The 24,146-nt window shown below is 33.7% G+C and overlaps 1 protein-coding gene across 4 annotated transcripts; it reads right to left on the bottom strand.

Annotated features, from left to right (window-relative positions):
- Positions 1–4,021: 4,021 nt before the first annotated feature.
- Positions 4,022–22,737, bottom strand: LOC148599760 (uncharacterized). 4 transcript variants are annotated; one of them, XM_088557372.1, is made up of 13 exons: positions 22,588–22,737; positions 19,336–19,363; positions 17,387–17,436; positions 16,665–16,790; positions 16,275–16,399; positions 15,049–15,222; positions 13,298–14,051; positions 11,369–11,603; positions 10,633–10,755; positions 9,384–9,461; positions 8,375–8,607; positions 6,075–6,188; positions 4,022–4,659 (listed from the first exon to the last, which is right to left on the bottom strand). In XM_088557372.1, the coding sequence occupies exons 1-13, from the start codon at positions 22,690–22,692 to the stop codon at positions 4,114–4,116; spliced, it is 2,691 nt and encodes an 896-aa protein (XP_088413498.1). In that variant the 5' UTR covers positions 22,693–22,737; the 3' UTR covers positions 4,022–4,113. The 4 variants fall into 4 exon arrangements, with proteins under 4 accessions (XP_088413498.1, XP_088413494.1, XP_088413495.1 ...); XM_088557368.1 differs by having other exon boundaries at positions 6,075–6,191; positions 13,268–14,051; positions 22,588–22,709; XM_088557369.1 differs by having other exon boundaries at positions 13,268–14,051; positions 22,588–22,709.
- Between the last annotated feature and the right edge of the window lie 1,409 nt (positions 22,738–24,146).

Below are 24,146 nucleotides of genomic sequence, written 5' to 3'. Positions count from 1 at the left end.
TAAAAAAAAAAAAGAAATCATTTTTACCATTATATCAATATTCTAAAGGGCCAAAGAAAATAGAATACAGTATTTGCAGTAACAGTGAAGCAGATAGTATCCAAAATGGAAGTAAAATAGGTTTGTAATGGTAAAATCCACATTTGTAAAAGCAAAACCTATGAATTCTCAAAAAAAAAAAAATATCATCTCTGCATTTTCATCAATAAAACTTTCAAAGAAATTTAAAGTTACTTGGATGCATCACACACTGACAGATACTAACATTGACTTATACTAAGGCTCCCAAAAAAATATGTGTGTTTTTCCTGCCCTTTCCGTCACCAGTACTGTTACTTATGGTATTAAACAACTATGGCAGTCTCCAGTGCCAGCACTGTCACCGGCTTAAAAAGAAAACTAGCAGATAGACAAGCATGTGCACCATTACAGTGTCTCCCGTTTCTCTCTATGTAACTTATTAGTCAAGAAACTCCCCCCACTCAAAAAAAAAAAAAAAAATTTCCCCCAAAAATTGACCTATCAACCCTATGTTTTTTCAGCATATGACAGTAAGCACACATATTTTATTTTGGCCTAAACATTTTATAAGAGTAAAATTCCAAATTGTCAGTAGTTTCATCAATCTTTCTTTCTATCAGAAGGGGCAACCATTTGATATTGAAGGAGGCATTACTAGCAGTTTTGATCAGGCAGAATATTTCTTTTATTAAAAAATTTTTGAATCAGAAAAATTATTTTCAAATGCTATATAGCTAGATTATTTATTCAAGAAACTTCAGTTTATCATTGTTTTACCACTGATAGGCCATTTATGTTTCAGTTAAAAATACAACATAAATGACCAGCCCATGGTAAAACAATAATAAAATTGAGTTTCCATGATTTATTTCAATTCTAATAGGACAAGTTTCTTCATATTTTTTAATAGACGCAGCCTATGAGTTGCACAAAATGTTTGTCTGGGGTATAATACTTTTTTTACCATGGTTCATTTTAGCGTACATTATAGCCAGAATATTTATTTCCAATTTTTTTCAGGCCAAGATATTTATTTTACAAAAACCGCCCCCTCACCTCAATCAATGTCACAATAATATTGGAATTTACAATTTTCAAAATACATACTTCTTCATGTGTGACCTCTTTTTGAATTTACTCTGTATACCTGTGACATGCACTTCCAGGGATTTTGTGACAAAAAATTCACATCCTACGGAAAATAAAGTTCCCTTGCTAATTAATCGAAAAAAAAGAATGCCAATTTCACTCAGTCTGTTTGAAATAAGACCTAAGTACAGCCCTTGAACTGATTCACCCAGCTATTTGATGTATGAAATAGAAAACTGAAACTAACCATTCTTTTAAATATATGATACCAACAGCAGTCACATGGTGTAGAACAGAAGCGATCATTGATTTGATGATTTGTTGACTGATTAAACATTTATGAACGACCAATTACAGCCATCAATTAAAGTTACATAAATTGGTTCTGGTACTCTACTGTGTCATTTGTAATTGCATTGACCCCCCCCCCCCAAAAAAAAGGTATGATTTTAGTAAGACTGAAATACTCCTTGCAAAACAAACCATGTTTTATATTTCATTTCATTTTTTTTTTTTTTTTTGGGGGGGTGGGGGGGGGGGTTAAAGACAACATATTTTCTTAACAAAACCAACAAGATGGATTACTATTAAGAAAAAGTGCATCAAGTAGACAGTATCAGGGGCGGATTCAGAATTTTAGATTAGAGGGGGGGCACAGTTACAATTTTTTTGGGTTAAATTTTTGAAATATTCTTCTACAGTGGGTGCAATGAAGATATCTTTCATTATTAAATTAGCAAGAAATTACAGATTCAACGTAAAACCGCCCAAATCTACCCCTGACCACCCATGCTTTGCAAATTTTAAGGGGGGTGGGCGCACATCAGCCACACCCCTGCCTGAATCCGCCCCCGAGTATAAAATCTCATAACATTTGATACAAAACTTCAGTAAAATTAACACCTGTAACATATAAATGTACCTTGTCCTACTACAAATAAGGCCAAATAAAAAAGATGTGTGTTTCCTATTACCCTACCCACCCTTATTGTTTAATGAAAAATAGTGGACTAAAGTTTTTGTCTACCATTTTTCAATACGCACTTTTGAAGTCAGAATGTTTCTCCCTTACATTCAATGTAAAAAAATATAGTAAAATTTAAAAAAATGTCCTACCAATCTTCCCCATTTTTTCGAAGGTGTAATAGTAACTTACATATTATTTTTTTGGCCTAACATTAAATTCAACTACATATATACTCAATACTATGCAATCTGCCTTAACTGAAGCTAATAAAAATTGGATTATTGCATGAAATAATTATGTTATAATCATCTACTTAAATTTGTTTCATGAACCTGCACTAAAATATGTATGATCATAAAACAAGTCAGAACTGCATAAAAGTTTTTTTTGTTGTGTAAAACCTGTGTAAATGGAACAACACCAGATGTTGACACTTGGTCACTATAAATAGAATCCAGAAATTTATAAATGGGGGTTCTGATTCTGAAAAAGGGGGTCAGGGGCTCCAGGCTACTATCTGTTCATTTTTGTCAAAATTTTGTACTACTAAGTATATTTATAAAACTGTTAACAAATTAAGAGGTACTCTAGAACATCTCCACCAGTCACCAGGTATTTTTACAAGTCTTGCTTTATACTGCATATGTCCCCAAAATAAATCAGTAAGGAAACTTCTGAAAAAAAGAAAAAAGTTCGGCCTACCTACCCACCCTAGTCTTAAGAGAAGAAACAGTTATTTTTTTCTTGGCCTTAGCCTCATACATATATAGTTCTGTATGTCAAAGCAGTGCATTGTCATTGTCTTTAAAACATATGAAATCTAAATTATGCAAGTTTATGTGCTTTACATTCGCACTTAATATTTTTATTTGATATTTAATTTACAAATTCAGGGCTTAACCTAGACATCAATGACAAGGAGAGGTTTTTGTAAATTCTGTTTAAAAAATAACAATATTGACATTTTTGTTCAAGTAATCTATTACAAAAACTTCTCCCTCTCAAAGACAAAAGGGAGAAGTCAACACAAACAGGGAGAATTTTTTGCCCATTTCTCCCTCTAGATTAGGCCCTGCAAATTGTACAACAGAATTTGGTAGAGAAGTTGTTAAATTGCAAAATGAAATTAAGGATCAGTGGTCGATTTCACAGAAAATTGTAAATGAAACTTTACCACAAGTTATGATGTCACAATACTTTGATCTATTATAACCTCATAACTCTTGATTAATTTTACATTTACAGTTTCTTAAAAAAAAAAAGAACTGCTGATATTCCAAGACTATAAGCCCAAAATATTTCAGTAATATGGCAGAAAAGGGGTTTCTAATAAGTGAATTTACTTCAATTCAGAAGATTTCTTGACATTACAAAACATTTTAAAACTTCTGACCAAAATTTGATCAGACCACGTACCTCCAATACTTATGATAAATTGGGATCATTTCCGGTTTGTCCTGCCTAATATTAACTTGAAGTATCAATGCTGAGGAAAGACACTTGACCATCGAAGATGCTTTCATGAGTCATGAATATTATCAATTTTAATATCAATCAATGTTTTTGCATAAAAAAAACTTAGAATTTTAGGATGAACCATTACACCAGTACATTTAGTGTATAACATTAAGACTCTATGCATAAGGCTAAAAAAAAAAAAAATATATATCCCAAATTCACATTCCCCAAAAATAAAAATTTTTTTTTCCCATTTTAGGTCAATTTCTTTCAAAATTGACAGCATTTGTCACTTAAATTGATAAAAAAAAATAAATAAAATTCGCCCACCCTCTCCTAATATTGAAAACTGTTGGATGTGATTCTAGAATTTTTTTTCATGAATGCCTTATTTTCACAATCATCCATCAATAACATTCACCATACAATAACAAAAATACATTAACTGAAAACACCACTAAGTCCAATGACTACCAAACATAACCCTTGGTGGTCTTGGAGATTTTAATCTGGATTAATGCTTAATTCCATATCATATAAAATTGCAAATAGCTGATATCTAACAAATGTTTGAAAGACTATGTCACTTTTTCGTCTGAAGAATTTTTTTCGGGTGTACTGTTTTTATCTTCTGACACAGAAGAGCTCTCTGCTGAATTAACACTTTCCTTAACTTCTGGCACCGAAGAGCTCTTATCTGGGATTCCACTTTCCACATTTTCTTGTACAGAAGAAATCTTTTCAGGACTTGCACTTCCCTTTACTTCAACTTCTGAAGAGCTTTTTCCATGACTTGTATCACCAGAATTATCTCCCTTTTCTACCACTTCCTGTTCTGTACTAAAAGCTATAGTATAATTGCTCATTTTGGTAGATAACCTTGAAGATATTGAATCAAGGTCTTCTTCCTCATTTTCAAACGTTTGTTCATTTTCAATTGTTTTTTCTGTTTCAAATTTATCAGACATGGGCTCCAAGGGAAGCTCACTCTGTGAATACTCATCATTAGTATCTTCAACACCATATTCTCTATCAATAGACTCTTGGAGTTTGGCATCTCTGTCATCTACTGGTTCCGTATCATCACCACGGCTTCTCTCTCCATCACTGCCTACTGGTACCTCCTTAAGCAAAACAAAATTAAGGTACAAAGGGTCTTAATTACAAACAATTATAGACTTAGGCAACATGCACTGTACATGTAAGTGTATTGATTTTTGTGGTAGCTAATTTTGGCAGATTATGTCAGTTGAACATATCTGCAGATATAAATTTTCATGGTTTTTAAATGATGAATATCAATTTCACACTTTTCTCTTCACCATAACCACAGCAAAAGTTAATGTGTTTGTATCATGTTGGGCAGAAAATCTTGAAAAATAGTACCAGTGAAATTGATTTCATACACTTTATAACGTTAACCATATTTTGACACTGCGAAAATTGATACCCGTGAATGTATTCACCTAACAGAATCCACGAAAATTAATATGTTTACACTACTCTGCATCTAAGCCAATATTGTCACTCTATGACACAGTAACCACCAATTTATAAGTTTTTGGTGTCCCTCTGGACTTGTAACATTTCAACTCATATTTTTTCTTCTGATGGCTAACTTTAAGATGCTTTGATTGACCTGGACTACAGACACCAAACAATCACATGCTGGTAATGATAAGTTAATGAGATTGTACAGCCATTATACAGACCATGTAAAGAAGTTGAAATTGGTTTTGACACAAGGTATTTAAATTGTTGTTCTGTCTAAAAAAATTAATAAGCCAGCAAAGTCTGCATTATGGTAGAGATGTAAACACTTGGTGTAGCTTGAAATTGAAAACAATTCTGCATGTAATGTGACCTTGACCTTGTATTACAACAGAAATTTCTGTGACCGCTTTTTGGTCACATGACCAATACAGGACAACTCATTTCAATCTTGGCACATCAAAAACATGACTCCATTAGGACTGTGGATTTACTTCTCCTGAACGGTACTATATGTATTGAGGACAATGTTTTGCAGGTAACCTTACCTGTGGATTGACTATAGGTATGGCTGATTATGTTTTGCAGGTGACCTCACCTGTTGATTGACTATAGGTATGGCTGACTATGTTTTGCAGGTGACATTACCTGTTGATTGACTATAGGAATGGCTGACTATGTTTTGCAGGTGACCTTACCTGTTGATTGACTATAGGTATGGCAGACAATGTCTTGTAGGTGAACTTACCAGTTCATTGACTATAGGTATGGCGGACTTTGTTTTGCAGGTGACCTTACCTGTAGATTGACTAGAGGTATGGCAGACTTTGTTTTGCAGGTGACCTTACCTGTTGATTGACTATAGGTATGGTTGACTTTGTTTAGCAGGTGACCTTACCAGCTGATTGACTATAGGTATGGCAGACAATGTTTTGTAGGTGACCTTACCAGTTCATTGACTATAGGTATGGCAGACTATGTTTTGCAGGTGACCTTACCTGTGGATTGACTAGAGGTATGGCAGACTTTGTTTTGCAGGTGACCTTACCTGTGGATTGACTATAGGTATGGCAGATTTTGTTCGTTTAACCGGTGATCGTTTCTTCATCTGTGGATACTGGAGTTCGGGAGCATAATAGGTAGTACCATGCCTATACACTTCCTTCTTAAACAAATAAAACAGTTAACAGATGTGATTTCATTAGGTGACAATTTCACAAAAAGTCGTAAAAGTGATGTTGATCGTATGGAATGATGTCACAATAAATAATAACTTTGTGATGTCATAACTTAGGATCAATTATACATTTACATCTTTTAGTGAAATTGAAGCCTGACCAACTTAAAGCTTATGGAGACATCAAGGAAAAATAAGCAAAATGACTGACAACTGTACTCATGGAAATAAGTTTAACTTTTCTAGATTGACTGATTAATTGATTGATTATGGTTTTAATTCCTACAGTAGATATTACTTGTATTTCAGGACAAGAGTGATTGACCAATCAAACACACCCTACTTTGTAGTCCAACATGCTAAGCTGGATCTTTAGTGTGATCTTTTACTAGCATGTCACCTCACGTGATAACATTATTCTTACTCGGAGCCAACCAGTTGTATTCTTTCTCCACAAATAATACATGCTTTTAGGAGATGCAGTGACCACAAATTTTAAAGTCTTTGGTATATTTGAACGGGGATCAAAATCACGACCTCCCCCACCTGAGGCAAGCACATTACCCTGAGACAATCAAGGCAGTTTTTCTAGACTGATATTTACAGATTCTTTAGAAAGAACCTTAGTGAGTATGCTCATATGCCTAGATTCCCTCATGCTGGACATTTTGTGCAAAATAAGAAATTTTCACAAGAGGATATATAAAGTAAATAAAAATATTGCAAACATTTTCATTGAGGAAGACTATACTTCAACAAATGAGATTTAAATAGTAGTCTTGGTAAGGATCATGCAAATTCTGTAATGTGTGATGTACCCAAAAAAGGCTACACATTTTTATTTTTGCTTCATAGGTCTATATGAAATGTCTGATTATTCATTCCAATCTGTCTGCTGTTTGGAGATAATCCACATTGAATATCCTATTGCTTTTAAGTGTCATATACAGAGTTATCTCCCTTAATTTTGAATTCTAAAGTATGTTCTCTATAATTTATATCTCTTAAGAAAATGAGCTATACGAAAAATCTACATGTTAATTTCTATTTACTATAAAATGTTAAACAAAATATAAAAATGAAAACACTTAAGCTTTCCATGCAGCGATTACATTTTGCATGATTCTTATCTGGAGAGCTACTTAAAAGCTGTCAAAAGTATATTAATTGAAAAAATTGTGAAAGAAAAAGTGGCAGGAAAACTTGGCATAAAGTAATTGTGATGTCTTCAGATCTTCTTTTGAGATCATGAATAAAAATGGAGTAATGCAGTATGTAGCCCTCAATATTATTTTTTTTCACAACAAAAATAGTACAAAATCTAAAAATACACTAAAGTGATTAAAAATGCAATAATTGGATTATCAATATAAAAAATAATACTTATTCTGATTTTGATACTGACTACTTCATGTGGTATATCTCAAACTAAAGCGCTCTAAGCTTGTTGTAAAAGGCGACTAAATGGCACTCAAAACCCTGGCCACGAGCTAGTGCCCTCTGCCCATAGAGCAACAGGGTTGTGTGCCCCAGGTGGTGGAATGGGGTACCCCTGGCATATTACGTGCCGAAATCCTCAGGCCATAATACAGAAAACCTGACTGCTAACCATAGTGGTGCAATGTTTTTGGGAAGATGCCATATTCCTCGCACATTAAAGAACCTTTCTGTGGTATTCTATCAGAATAAGAACCTTTGTGCTCTGCCACAAGAGGCTAAATTGCCCAACCTAACCCACCTCTCCCTATTTCCAGTGGCAATCAAAATTTGTCGACCCTATTATCCTTGTGTCCCATCCCATTTTTCATTTCATCATCATTTCATGTTCATTGCCTGGATATAGCTGAAATATTGCTGCTTGGGTGTTAAACACCAACAATCAATCAACCAAAATAAGGCTCATGCACTTGTTGACATATTCAACATGACATTGTCAGTATCAATATTTAAAGTAACCATTGCTGCAAAAGTACTTTAATTCGTGGATACCAATTTACGTGGATTTAAGGAAAAAAACATAAATTTGTGGTTTTGAAGTTTTCAGTATATGCATCAAGAAAATGTCCTTTTCGTGGTTTAATCTACCCATGAAAACCACAAAATATTGGTACCTCATGAACAATAATACTTTCACAGTATTCTTAATGCATTCCCTGGAAACAGATACTTACAGGAGATGACACTGGAGGAATTTGAGGAGGAGCCTGCGATACAGGTGGCGGTGAAGGAAATCCTTGTATTGGTGCTACAGGGAATGGCCCCGGGGCGGGTGGAGCTCCATAAATCACACCAGTGTTGATAAACTGGGGAGGTATAATAGGTACTGGGCCAGGGGCCCCTCCAGGGACTGGAGGGGGTCTAAACAATCTCTGAGGAGGCCCATTCGGTAGAGCTGTGGTTGACACTGCAAAAAAACACACACACAAAAAAAAACAATAAAAAAATTCTTCCTTTGTGAAGATTTTGAATATTATGGTTGACAAACATTAAATTTGCTTTATAAATGTTTTAGTAGCACTTTTTTGGAATATTTGATAGCTAGAGTCTAAAAATTCATGATAATGGCTGTATATCCATTGTTAAGTGATTGCACATGTGTATATGTTTACTGTAATTATAATGTAACAGTTGTCTTGTGACGCTGTAATAAATTAAACCATATACATGTATATATATATACATGTACAAGTTTCTTTGAAATTGTCTCCCTAGAAAGCTAAGACTTTTTTAATTACAAGCAAATTACTTCTTTAAAAATTAAATGCAAAATCAGAAACATGCATATAAAAACCCCATCAATCTGACAATACAATTTCACTTAAGGATGCTCTCTAAAAAGAACATTATTTAATGTCTGCTTCACTGGATTTGCTCACATATTTTTCAACAGAATGTTAGGAAAATGAGGTGTTTGACAAAGTTAATTTTCATGGAAATGAAATTATAATTCAATATAATAAAATGGTATGGAATATCTTTTTTCCTTTTAAGTCTTTTTTCCTTGACTTTGATGGTGCAAGTAGACAAATTAAACTTCCAAAATCGTATTTTTTTTTCATACCATGTTTCACCAACTGCCTGATTCTTATGGAGACCGACACTAAGTGAATTTCATTGAAGATCTACTGGATCAAGGAAAAAACAGCTTATGAAAAACAATATTTAAGTCTGACAACAAACCTGGGATAGGAAAGTTCATGCCAGGTCTGATAATTGGCTGCTGAAACTGTGGTCCTGATACTTCTTGTTTGGGGTAACCTGTAATTTCACAAAATGAAACTAGTCATTTCACGTAAAACAAACAATTTGGTACTAACATGACCTAGAATCAGACATTAGAAATAGAATGAGCAAAACACTATTTTTCATGTTCCAGAGGAAAATGTAAGCTATCCAAATTAAAAGTTTGAATCTTACTGTATCATGAATGCCAACCCCAATTTGATACATTCAGGAAAAAAATCGAGTTGTCCATAATTTGGCATCTTTGTCAGTAATGATAATTAAAACTGAAATTGACATCTCTTTGTCTTGTTTCATTCACTATTCAGAAACAATACGATTTAACTCAATCAAATCCATAACATCCGTTTAACCTGAATACACTGCTCTATTTGATGTTTATTTCAATTGTATCTGAGAAGTGTCACTTTTTCTAAACTGGGAATAGCTCAGACCAGAAATGACTGGAAATCATAGGTCTAGTCCTGAATTCTGAATGTCATTTTACTTTCACTACAGATCACTTTTAATCCAGTAAATTTTAGCTATCACTTCCATTTCTTTAATTGGTTCTCAAATGTGTAATGGGTCATACTGGATGCATTTACAATTTAAAGTATGTTGACAAAAAATCTGGCTTATCACTTTCTGCATGAGATTTTTATAACTGAACCTGTGCTGAAAATGTGCAATAAAATGCTTCACAGGACTAAGCTTAATACAGTTGCACAGGTCTAACCTTGGAATGTACAATTAAAGCAAGAGTGGACACACCATTCAGGCTTGATGCAGCTCTGAATTTTAATTGGAATAAAATATTTGACACAGGAAAAGTCACAATCCCCAATTACTGCCTTCCTTTTATTGTATGGCACATAGTGAAGCAAACTCATTAATCTATAGTCAAGTTATTGTGAGGTCATAATGCAAATGAATATGCCTGGCCCAATTTGGCCCACAATTCTTAAATGGTCCTAGTCTTCCTCCTTAAAATCAAACCATGCCTTCCTTATATAATACAGCAACTTAAGGTACATGTAATAAAGATCTATAAACTTATATTTTAGATAAAATCTAGACACAAAATGTCTTCGGATGGCAACAATTTTTATGCAGTCACATAAAAAAATATGATAGACAGGCACAAAGTCAGAACAAGAACAACTTTTTGGTGAATCCTGATATAATGGTTATTTGTCTCCCTTACCCTTTGGTGGATCCTGATAGAACTGCTGGTTGTCTCCTTGTTCTGGATTTCTCTGCCTCTGAGAAGAGTACCGCTTTGTTCTCCCTCCATCATGCCCATGTGATCCCTTGGATTTATGTTCTCCTATATAAATAACATACTTGTGTATGTAAAGAGCACACATTCTGACTTATTAACTGTCATTCCATCTGCCTTGACCTATAATTATTTTTCTCTACTTCCATTACACCTGAGACTGAGTTTGATTTTGTATGCATATAACTATGACTTTATATATTAAGGAGGTAGACTCAAGGTAAGGGACATAACACTTGAAAGCAGTGATATGTTTGTATCGTATTCAATTTCTTTCAAGCTTTCCTTTGGAACAGAATGAAATCAGTCGAAGTTACTTTGATGCTTACATTCAATTTATGTAAAATGGTGAATACAAACGTTCCATTGATTTCTAAGAGTAGTGTCCCTTACCCTAGGTCTACCTCCTTAAGACATATTTTGTCTGTTGAATATTATCAGTAACACAAAATCCTTTTATAACCAAGTATCAATGGTTCTTCCAATGTATTGAAACAAATCTACAGAGGATTTGGTTTAAAGCAGGAATTGGACAATAGTTCCCCTAATTCTTTTAACATATATTCATGAATCAAGCAATGGATCGTTTTTTCTAAAGGGACCCCCACCTCAAAAATAGTTCTCCAGCTACATGTATTCACTGTCCTAGAGGTTTACTTACCTCTCTCTTTATTTCCTGATGGTTTAACATCATCTGTCTGTCCATCTGTTTCTAACTGCATCTGTCCAATGCCCTCCTGAACAGCATTAAGAGCTGAATCCTGAACCCTTGTCTTCCCAACAGTTCTCACTCGTCTTTCTTTAGAGTAAGACTTTCGTTCTCCGGCACTGGACTGTACTATCACATTCTCACTCTTATCTTCCTGTTTTTCCTCTGCATGTTCAGCCTGAGGTACCTTTAATATAAAGATTGAAATGCTCAAAAATCCAGAACAGGGAGACAACCAGTTCTATCCGGATCCACCAAAGGGAGACAATGCCATTTCATTCAATCAAAATCAAAGTCGTAATTCCATTTCACTAAATGGATCATAATCTCTTGATTTTATGTTTGTAATGTTTAATTAAATATTCTTTCCACAAGTCCTAAAGTTAACGATTTATGTCCAAAACAAGCATTTAAATAAATTATACATGCCAATCCTGGTTTGAAACTTCTTTCAAAGCACATGGATAAATTTTTGTGAAAAAAAAAAAAAAACATGGGTCTAAATGATTTTGCATACCGTTTACATGTATATGCTACACATTTTGTGTCATCAACCACTTAAGTAGCAGTCTTTCTAAAAATCACACAGAAGGTGATTCATGCATGTTAAAAACCCACCAAATTCAGTCTTATTTCATGTTAAGAAACAGTTACTGATCACATAACCAGTCCTCGTTTTCCATTTGGATGTTGCACTTTTGAGACAAAAATTGTATAGATTGCACATGAAATTTGCACTTTGGAAGAGTTATCGTTCTTGATTTGGCGTAATTTGGTTGATTTCAGTGGGAGATGAATGTATGATTTTCTCAAAAGTGCAGATCTGAATGCAGAATAGATTGTTGCTGTGTGAAAGTATAGCATATGTAGACTGAAAAAGCATCATTTGTTTGATGGGTTTTTCTTCACCACATTACAATTGGTAGTGTCTGAATTTTATGTGGACTGGTACTTGAATTCACATACAACACATATAGGGTATGTAAGTCTCGTCATGTGACCCCATGATTTCACGAGAATGGGTCCTAGTCTTCCATTCAAAAGCATGGAGATAAGTCATTTAGAGAGCATTGAGTTCAGTGTTAAGGGCAAAACATCCTTTTGTGAGAAAAGTATCGATAAAAATGCCAAATATCTATTTCTACATGATAAAGGTATTAAGAAAAAACATAAAATAGATGATTTTGCATTGTTATACAGCATTTGAGTACCCGGAAGTAAATAATTAAAAGCAGACCGGTCTTCAGTTTTCAATATGTTCTACATCGGAAATTCCGGTAAAGAAAAGGAAACCAGAACGAGACTTACAAATCCTATTCAAATATATAATTGTTATGCAATATCAATTTACCAGCATCAATTTTACACATAGCTGTAAATAAACATTCATTTCTCAAACCACATTCTTTTTTTCCGACGCAGTCGGTATAGTTTCATTTTTTAACACTTTGACCATAAAGAAATTCTTCCATGGAAAAGCAAGTCATCTGATCACAATTCTGTCTCCCGATTGGCCAAATATTGAAAACTTTGTGGCGTTAAAAAAAAACTGTATCGAAAATTGAAATTGCGTGCCATGTGTTATTTCAATGTCAAATTTTCAAACAATTTGTTGATCAAACTTTATAAAAGCATGCATTACTGTTCAAGTACATTTGTTTACAGGTGCCAATTTCATGGTTTTCAGAGTTAATCAAAGAGAATATTTTATTCCAAACAAAATGTATTTTTTTAATTGCAGAATGCAATGGAAAACTAAAGCCTTCAAGCTTAAATTTTCAACAAACAATAAAATTTGTAAAACCACAATATCTGACACCAATAAATTATAAGTACTTCCTCAGTAATTACCTCCTCTTGGCCACTGGTAGGAGTAAATACCTCTGTTTGGATCACAACATGCTGCCCCACCAATTCCTCTGCAGGAATATCCTGATAATTGTCCCCATAATCCTCGTAATAATTTGGATCAACATATTGTACATTGTTAAAACTGTTTTGTTGTTGCATTCTTGCTTCTTTCTTTTTCAGGAATCGTGGAGGAATTTTTCTTTCTTCATAAGTATTCCTCCTTGGAGGACCTCCTCTACCTCTATCAGGTCTTGATCTTCCACCTCTTGAACCTCTTGAGAATTCCCTTCTAGGAGGGTCATGTCGGTAACCCCTATTGTTGTATCTCCCTCCTCTTTGGAAATCATCATTCCGATAACCACGATCATATCTGGGTGGTCTACTTTCATAATCTCTCCTGGGAGGTCTGTCATATGAGTCTCTATTGTCATAACCTCTATTCGAGTCTCTATTTCTTCCATATCCACGACTTGAATCTTGACCCCTGTAACTGCCACGCCCACCTCGACCTCTGCCTCGATATGACTGATTCTCTTCAAATCTGCTATTCCATTCATCAAATTTTTCAGGTTGATATTTTCCACCTTCATATTCTTGTTGCTCATAAGAGCGCTGAGGCGGAGGACCCCTTTCTTCATCTTGTCGTCTGTACTCTTCTGATTTTCCACGGAAATATCTATCTCGATTTCTGTTGTAGTCATTTTTCCTCTCTACCAAGTAACTATCATCTCTAGAACTTGGCAAGAATTCACCAAAGTTGGACTTTTCTCCATATCTTGGTCTCCTACAAAAGAGATTGTGAATAGCAGAACATGCTTCTTTATGCATTTATCTGAATTTACATGTGCATAAAAAATTCATTTAAACCCAAAACAAGGATCAGATCTGTTTATGTTACTTGATTACAATCTGTATTTCTGACAGTATCTAATGAAAATAATTAATATAATCATGAACTTAGACTGATTTTAAATTAGGTAGAATGGAAAGATTCACAATCCATAGGACAAAATTTGGAATAAGAATTAATAGAAACTACAAAGAATGGGTAAAAGTAAACACCACTGATACAGAGTTTTTATTCCAAAAAAATACAATGTGCATGAGCTGAATGACGTACAGCTAGGGTAAGGGACACAACTCTTACAAATCATTGGAAAGTTTGTATTCAGCATTTTACATTAACCTCATATAAGCATCAAAGCAATACTGACTGATTTCATTCTGTTTCAAATGAAAGCTTGATAGGCTTTGGTTAAATAGAATATGATACAAACATATTACTGATTTCAAGAGTTACAATGTATGTCCCTTACCCTAGGTCTATCTCCTTAAGGGTCACATATTTTTTACAATTCTTGTGTGTTGTACAAGCAACTAAAGAAGAGAAAAAACTCTGTTTTGGTAAAAACTGCTTTTAAAGAATAATACATGTATGTTAGTTTAATTCTTTATGAACTACATGTAGTTTAATTCAAAGACATTTTCAAATGAAGAATTCAAAATTTTAATTTTATGTTCAGGTAAGAAACATGCAAAGGTTGATAATTTTTTTCAAAAAGATACCATACCAGTCAACCTTCCAACAATAGGCAGTTAGATCCCACAAAGTCAATGAAAAATTAAAAATCTCTCACATAAAAATGTAACATTTGTGGGAGCTTTTTGGTTGAAATCAGTATGATATGATCCTGTCTGGAAGAAGAAGAAAATCAGGTCTGCTCTATATTTACTCACCATTTTGACTTTAAAATATCAAAATTTTTACAAGTAGGTCATACCTTGGTGCCCCACCCCCTCTTCTAGGGGGAGCTTCTGGTGGTTTATCTGACTGTCGTATATCATATCCATACATTGTAATAAGTTCTTCTCTAGTTTTAGGACTCTGCATGTAGTCTGAATATTTATCATGATTCCACTTTCCTTCATCCTGCCACAATTTCTTCTTAGGTCTCCTAAATGAACATGAACAGAACAGTCATACCATTTTCATTTAAATAGTTGTCTTTGTAAGAATCATGCAAAATCTGAAAAAAATGTGATACACCCCAAAAAAGGCTACATATTTTTATTTTTGTAATTAAGTTGTTTTATGGGTCTATATTATGAAATATGTAATTGTTCATTCAAATCTGCCTGCTCTTAGGAGATAATCAACATTGAAAATCCAGTAGATTCTATTGTATTTGAGTGTCATTTACAGAGTTATCTCCCTTAATTTTGAATTCAACAGTGCATTCTATACAATTTTTATCTCCTAAGAGCACGGGTTACATGAAAAACCACATGTAAATTTAAGTTTACTATGACATTCCAAACAAAATATCAAAAATAAAAATATGTAGGCTTTTTACCCATGAATCACATTTTGCATGATCCTTAGCTGGAGTGCTACTTAAATACAAACTAATAATCCAAAACTTCACATTAACCCAATTCACTGGGAAAAAAACTTAAAACTAAAGCAAAATTGGAGGCAGTGCTTAAACACTTTCTATAGTTCAGGTCAAATTCTTACATGTATATTAAACAGCTGTTTCACAGTAAAATTGCAAAAGTGATAACATGAACATTTAAAAATTATTACTTTTCAAATATAGCAAATGATTGAAGGTTAGCAGCAAGGTTATATAGATTCTATGGAATCCAGACACGCACCTTACAAACCCTATTCAAATATGTAAATATGTAAAATGGTTTAGACAAACATACTAATAATTTGTTCAGATATGATTTTATGTGGTCTAAAAAAAAAAGCGGAAATTGGCAAAATTGGAAGTAAACATACAGTAAAAAAAGAATTGTAATGGTATAATCCAGATTTGAAATAGCAGAATTCTGCTGAAAAGCGGGAAAAAAATATCATGTATGTTTGTTTGAGTTATGTCCCTTAACCTAAGACTACCTCTTCACCGTTTGTGAATGCCCAATTTTCCATGGCCGACATTGAGGAGACCTTTTTGATTTCGGGAATCAAAATTACAGGCAAGATAATTCTTAAACCTACTTGTCACCATCTTCCAACTCCTCCCCTAGTCTGAGGTCATGCTCATAAAAGGCTCCCTGACGTGGTATAAACGCTGGATTTTTTCTGTCTTCATCATCATCCAGTTTCTGGTTGTCTGGTTGCTCCTGAAAACCATTTATACTAATGAACGATAATGCATAATCAAAATAATGATCCAAATAATGATAAAATTGGAACCAATTCCCATGATTAACTGGATCAGTGACTGTCCAATTCATCATTAATGTGTCAAAAAAGAAAGGGAATGACGGTAAATGCAGAGATTGAAAACAAATATGTCAACCTATATGGTTGCTTAATGGTTGGCAGGGCACAAAACTTGCCTCACTTAATTTTTTTTACTTTAACTATCCACATCAATTAAGTTACCTCTCCATCCCCACTCTGCCTTTCCTCTCCAACTTCCTCATAATCCTCAACAATTACATCTTCATCTTCATATTCTTCGTCATCGTCTTCCTCCTCTTCCTCTTCTTCAGATTCCTCCTCTTCCTCCTGAATAAAAAAGGACGTCTCTAGTTTTTAGATTCCATCATTAAAATCATTCTTGGCCATAAAAAAGTTTGATTGCTTTTAAGTGTTCCAGCTGGAAATCATGACAGAGGGTCACAAGCATAGAAAATAGGGTAGTGTCGGGCATTTTAGGCCAAAATTAGAACTTGATTCATTTCCCCTCTCCCTACCTACCCAAAAGTCTTTATTTTCTTATCATCTTTTTCCTATTTTTCTTTTTCTCTGCATGGATCATATTCCATGTACTTTCGGAAAAAAACTTTAAGCCTACCTACCTATCCTATTCTGTGATGCAGGGTTGGGAGAAGGAAAACATATATATTTATAACTGTGGCCTTATCAAAATCATGACATAAAGTATTGTGATATTGCAATGAATAGTTTCATCCTTAAAACTGAATACATACATTATTTTATCTGTGCTTTACCATTATAGAAGGATCTACTAGATACACTTGACCTTTCAGGCTAAAAGCAAGCATTAAGGATAACCACCAGATTTTGCACCAACATATTATATGATCACAAACATGTACTTAATATTTTTAAATCTAAAATAAATAAAAGCACATTGTTACCTCTTCTTCATTATCTTCATTTGCACTCTCATAATCAGATACCTCTATGTCTGGAAGAAAATAAAAATACAGTACAAGGAAGTCAGTAGTATTTTAAGTACATGTAGTACATAATAAAAGAAAAAAGTAGCAGTAAGATTGATGAAAATTTTGCAAGAGTTAACACATTTTTGAATATAAAGTAGCCGTCAAAAGATGAGCTATTTAAGTAGCCGTCCAATTTTGCCGGTTGATGACTTCTATTTACATCCCTGCAGTAACTATACAGAAGAAATTTTATTATCAAATTAAGGGCACTCAAAGGGTATGAATATACATGAACAATTATAAGTATTTTGACATCAATATCAACAACAGCATACACACAAACAAAATTTACATGTTTAGAGTTTTCCCTAATTTTTGCTGGAACTGGCCAAAAACAGCTACATGTATGAACAGGTCAAAACTTAATAATGTTGCATATAGGCCAAAAGTGTGCTTGAACAATGCAATTTGGCCTCCAGTCACTTCTTAGGGAAAACCCTGCATGTTTAAACAAGATGAAATAAGTTTGAATATAATTTACATGTAGGAACAATAAATAATTATTCATATTTTGTATTCGTATTTTGTATTTTCTGAGTGTGGTTGACATGGACTCTTAATGCATAAATTAAATAAAAAAAATTACACTGTGAAACAATTCATTTTTCATGGCAAAGAATAATTACATGAATATATCATGATGGTCACATGTTCAGACTTGAGGAAATTGTTTTTCAACTTTCAACCAGATGTAAAAGGCTGATTTAACAAGGCCAAAAATGGTAACTAGGTAAAATTTGAGGTAAATATACAAACAAACAGTAAAATCTCCACTTGATTTGAAATTCTACATTTAAAAGGGGGATTTACAGGTCAGAAAAATTCAACATGGATATTTTTTCCTACATACTAAGTATACAAATCCAAAATATTTTTTGGACCAAATAAATTTGTATTGATCGTGTCTTTTGAATTCTGCCATAACTGCAGTCCTCCTGTTTTTGATTTCATATTGGATCTTATCCATTAGTATAAATATCTAAGTATCAAATATGATATTAAATTTACATGCACATTTCATTAACACTGAAATATATATACCTCAAATGTAATTACATACCTGCCAACAATTTTGAAAATGTCCATTGGATTTTATGTATGAAATGGTCCAAAGCAACCGTGAAAACTATTTCAGGGGACTTCAAATTCATGACAAGTGTTGTTTTGCTTGCTTTTTATGACAAAAGAATTTTTTTTTATAATGAACCACTTATTTGAATCTCGGAATGTAAAATGTGGTTAATATTTCTCTTTGAATATTTAAATTGTGGAGTCCTTACATGTACGGGGGAACACCCCCACAAATAGTGACAGTTGGCAGGTACGTAATTATCAGTTTTTATGCGAGTCTTGGTTGAAGTATTTTTTAATAAATTTACATAACTTGTTAATTTTTTTCTAAAACATGGAAATTTTCCTCCCATTTTACAACTACCAAGAGTATTAATACAATGTTAGTTCGAACTAGTACATAATTAATCAGTTAACAGAAGAAAAAAGATAACCACTAGACATTTTCAACGATATAATAAATCATATGAAGTTGTAGCTAATACAAATGATTCCATACCAATAGTTTATCTGGGTATTTTGGGAAATGCCTTATTCAGGCATTATGGGAAAAAAATCATCGACAAATTTGCCATTTGGAAGTAAAAATTTGGGAGGTAAAGTCAAAATTTTAAGAATATTGCATGATTTTGATATAATTTTGTCCTCTAAATGACCCTGCTGAATGTTAGAAAAATCCATGCATACAGTTAGTATGACTATAAGTTAATATCCAGGGTCCTCCACAGATGAAAATTTAACCATGGAAGAAAACCTTCACTGATATGGAAGCATTATTTTTAATAATTCACCTGCTTCTTTTGTTTCTCCTTCACTTTCCTGCAAAATATAAAAAAAGTTATGATTAATTTTTGGAAAAACTTCCTTTTCTACTTGACCCAGATAAAGATCCCTTACCTTTTATAACAATCGTTAAAACAGGGAAAATGAGCTACACGTTGGTCAGCCTCATATATGTACATGTATGTGTATAGATGTACATGTGAACTGGACCAAAATTTAAATTAATTTTCTTTTCGCTTACAACACCTTTCCATAAAAATTGGTCCTATCCAAATAATTTTATTACAATTCTCTGACAACATGGACAAGATGTTTTTTTTTAAATTTCAAAGCAATATTTTCACTTCTATGATGATGGTTTATACAGAATCAGATGAACTTTGATAAAATAAATATTTCCCCTATCTACCTATCAAAAGCCAGGAGGTAGGGTCATGTACAGGGAAACAAACATTTAAGTATCTGTCTTTGTAAGAATCATGCAAGAAATCTGAAAAATGTGATACACCCCAAAAAAGGCTAGCTATTTTTATTTTTGTAATTAAGTTGTTTCATGGGTCAATATCATGAAATGTGTAATTATTCATTCAAATCTGCCTGCTCTTAGGAGATAATCACCATTGAAAATCAAAATATCAAAAATAAAAATATGTAGGCTTTCCAGCCATGTATCACATTTTGCAAGATTCTTAGTAATTTACACTTAGTACTGTCAACACAAATTCTAATTTCTCCACTCTCCACAGATAAATCAAGTATGAATGTACTTAAAATTTAAAACATTAATACCTTGCAATGAGAAAAAAATCACATCCATGAAGAAATGAAGTATACTGTAAACTGTGAAATTTTTACCCATCTATTATTTCATGGTTTGTGTGATCAACTGACATTCGCGCAGTTTTAAATTTGCTAACATTCCTCATATTGTATTGTTACAATGTATGTTTCTTGAAGAAAATTTTCATGACAGTTTCATTTTCATGTTATAGGTCTTACCATAAAATAGCGAAAATAAAATAAAACTGTCATGAAAATTTCATTGTTTACAGTATATGACAATATGTGTTTTCTTGCACAACAATTACAAGAAACCTTGAAATTCAAGGCTTGAATCTCATAAAAATGTTGTGTGATACAGACATCTGCCACAAAAAATAGTGTTCAGATCTACTTTTCAAATGTGGAAGGTTGTAGACTTTACCAAGCTTCAAATCAATGGCCCACACATGCATGTATGTAACTTCCACTCACTCGTAATTGGAATTGCCAATGTACTGGGAGCAAAGAACATCTTTTATAAGTCTTTTGTGAACCACATGATAAAAACTGAATGTTTTCAAAATTTTCATCTTAAATTTTGAGCAAAAATAGATTTGCTCTGGTGATAATTATGCTGTAATTGCTGACAATTTGTCAATTTTTAAAAGATTTTATTGAAAAGCAAACCATTAATTTAAGTATCCAAGGAACTCTCTTACCACGAAAACTGATACCCATGAAAATAAATGAAACCTCTGTATAGAGGTATGGATTCATAGATGTTAACCTTCAAATTCTTAAGTGGGAGATATCCCTCTAAAAAAAATCTCGAAGTAGGGGATTTTCTTTTTGTTTATGGGACATATTGTACAAGTAGCAAAAGACCTTATTTGAACTTAAACCATGGAATCTCCTCTCATGAAAGATGACATGCAATGTTTCCTTACATTACAAATGCAGTAAATCAATGGTCTTTATCACAGGTTCAGGATCAAATTGTTTTGACAATCATTAAAGTAAATTCAAAAATTTCAAAATAAGACACTCTCTAACCAACTAACCAATTACATTGTACATGTATAATGTCAATGTCCTTTTCATCATGACAACCAAAAGTGAGGAGTACCCTATTCTTCATACTGTAACACACACCAAGTAGTCTTTGTGGTTGAACATTTGACCATTGGCCAGACCTACAATAGCCTATTCTGACAAGCTTACATGTACATGTGACTATATTTAGTACGTCTTGTTTGTTTGCTTGTTTGTTGGGGTTTAACGTTCGAGCAGCAATATTTTAGCTATATTCAGACGATGAACATGAAATGGATGATAAAATGAACATGAAATGAAAAATGGGATGGGACACAAGGATGAAAGGGTCAACAAATTTTGATTGCCACAAGATAAAAGGGAGGGATGGGTAGGGTCAGGCAATTTAGCCTCCTGTGGCGGAGCACAAAGGTTCCTACTCCTATCGAATACCACAGCAGGATTCTTTAACGTGTGAAGAACGTGGCATCTTTCCTAACACGGCGCACCACTCTGGTTTACGGTCAGGTTTTCCGTATTATAGCCTAACATGCCAGGGGTACCCCATTCCACCACCTGGGGAATACATCCCAGTTGCTCTGTAGGCAGAGCGCCTACCCCCCTGCTAGGTTTCTGAGCAGTATTTGGTCACCTTTTACGACAAGCTTAGCACTGCTGCAGGCCTATTCTTTTGACTCCCGGACCTGCACGGGGCTTTAGTATGTCTGGGGCATTTCTACCAGCATTTATACGCTAATGCTCCAGGTTCCAATTCCTCCAAGAATTCAGGGTTGATAAAAATATTCTCTGGGTTTTCAGAACTACTCAGGGTAAAAATCTCTTCACATTTTTTCCCCATAAGGCATAACAGTCTTACTAATGGATAAACCTAATTGTCAAGGTACGCCAAGTTGCAAGTTTTCTTTTTGCATTGCTTCCAACAACTACCGTTTCATGTTGCTCAAGCTCTCAAACATGCAAGATAAGTCAACTATTGAAGCATGGAGGACCTTGAACCAGATTTTGATAATAAACAAAGTGTTCTTTTGCAGAAATGGATGACAAATGAATATATTTAATTAATATTTTTATACTCTGCCAGTCTGGAGAAAAACAAGAAAAACCCTTCAAATGCCTAAATTATGTTTTCAGTCGAGAGGCTTTGCCACTCTTGTAGTTAGTACAAACCAGTTTGTTGAAGTCTTTATGATCAATGTAACTTACAACATACAATCAAACACCATTATTTCATATATTTACATTTATTATTAGTAATGCCAATAGATATGAATGTTTACAACTATGTGACTCATTACATCTTGAAGCGGTGTGATAAAGCTTAGTAAGTTACATGTATTTTGAGAACTCCGATGTTAACGGGTCTGAGATTGGAGGGAATTACACCTGTTGAAAGCATGTTTTGAATGAAAAGTCGAACCCAAGGGTGTTATTTTAAAAGAACTAACACAATCCGACTGTCTTGCTTTACGTGGACTTCTACTGCTACTTGTTTCTGTACTTTCTTCGTCGCTTTCAGCTTCTGAATGAGGCCTTCGCCTCCTGTCAGCCATTTTTTTCAGAAATCTCGCACATGAGATTTAGAGTTATCTCCCCTTGTCATAAAAAAATAATTGCTAGTAGCTGCAAAATAACACAGGATATTTTGAACGCATGTTCATATTTTTAGTTTTGGAACTTCAAATTAAAGGGATTTCCACCAACTCCGAAAACACGCGGTTGATATCACAGGCACTTGTTTCATGAAAAAACTTTCCCACATAAAGGTCAGGGAGTGACGCACATGGGCTTTCTCCCACTATCAAAATATGCAATCCCACTAGTATATGAGCTATGGTTGACATATACTGCTAACGTTAATTTTTTTATGTAATTTCTCAAGTTGTGAATGAAATTGTACTTGTAATTGTTTGTTTTTGTCTCAGCAATATTTAAATATTGAATTAAAAAAAAAACTATATATATATTAAACTTTTTGCATATATCAAAGGCAAAGAAATCATGAAAGAACTCTGTTTTAATTCAAAGGTAAAAAAAATAATGAAATTAAAGTTATGTGTTTAAAATACCGAGAGGAAAGGTGTGATTATCTAAAAACACAAAAATGTAATAAACTTTAAATTGTTTATTAGGTACATCAGCAGGGATTTTAGATGTTATCGGTAATTAAGTGACATTGCTGGCGATCTAAATACTATTTTAAAGAGGTTTCTTAAGGAGGTAGACCTAAGGTAAGGGTCATAACTCATGAAATCAGTGATATGTTTGTATCACATTCAATTTCACTTTCAAGCTTTCATTTGAAACGGAATGAAATCAGTCCAAGTTACTATGTTGCTTTCATGAGATTGGTGTAAAATGCTGACTACAAACGTTCCAATGATTTGTAAGAGTTGTGTCCATTACCCTAGGTCTACAATATGTAAAACAAAATGGTTGGACACAAAGTAAGGTATATGTTAAAAGAAACCTTATTGAGGATAGTTTTCTCCAATGGAAATCTATACCCCCTAAGACTTGGGTACATTACATCAAAATACATGACCAGTCCGGCATGGATGCCGGTCCAAAATGTTACATCATGCAACTGCCAATGCATCACTCAAGTAGAAGCAGTGTTTTATGCACATCTGATCAAATAGTATACCAGTCCATCAGTCAAATTTGTATGCAGGTGAAGTAAAGTTGTTAAGACAAAAAATGGACACTTGATGGTCCATCGCGATTTTTTCAAGTAAATATTGGTCTTGTGGTTACAGACCACCAATTCAACCAATGAGCATTTGGAACGTACGCAAAAATAGTCCTACGCAGAAATTACCCCTGTTCCTCATAGTGCTGTGAAAAAAGTTGTCATCTCATTTAAAAAATTTAAACAGTTTCTGAAAGGAAAAACATTTCTGTACATTTGATAGGTACATTTTGCTTCATGTGATGTGAAGCCTAATCTCCATAATGATTTCTAAATATACCCCTATCTTGTGAAAACACTGGGATTTCCCATGCT

This window comes from Perna viridis, chromosome 13 (assembly GCF_037379345.1).
Source record: "Perna viridis isolate PV_CMFRI_1.1 ecotype Kerala chromosome 13, ASM3737934v1, whole genome shotgun sequence".
Taxonomy (NCBI): Eukaryota; Metazoa; Mollusca; class Bivalvia; order Mytilida; family Mytilidae; genus Perna; species Perna viridis.
The sequence above is the reverse complement of the archived record's forward strand: the minus strand, read 5'-3'. Positions and strand labels throughout refer to the sequence as shown.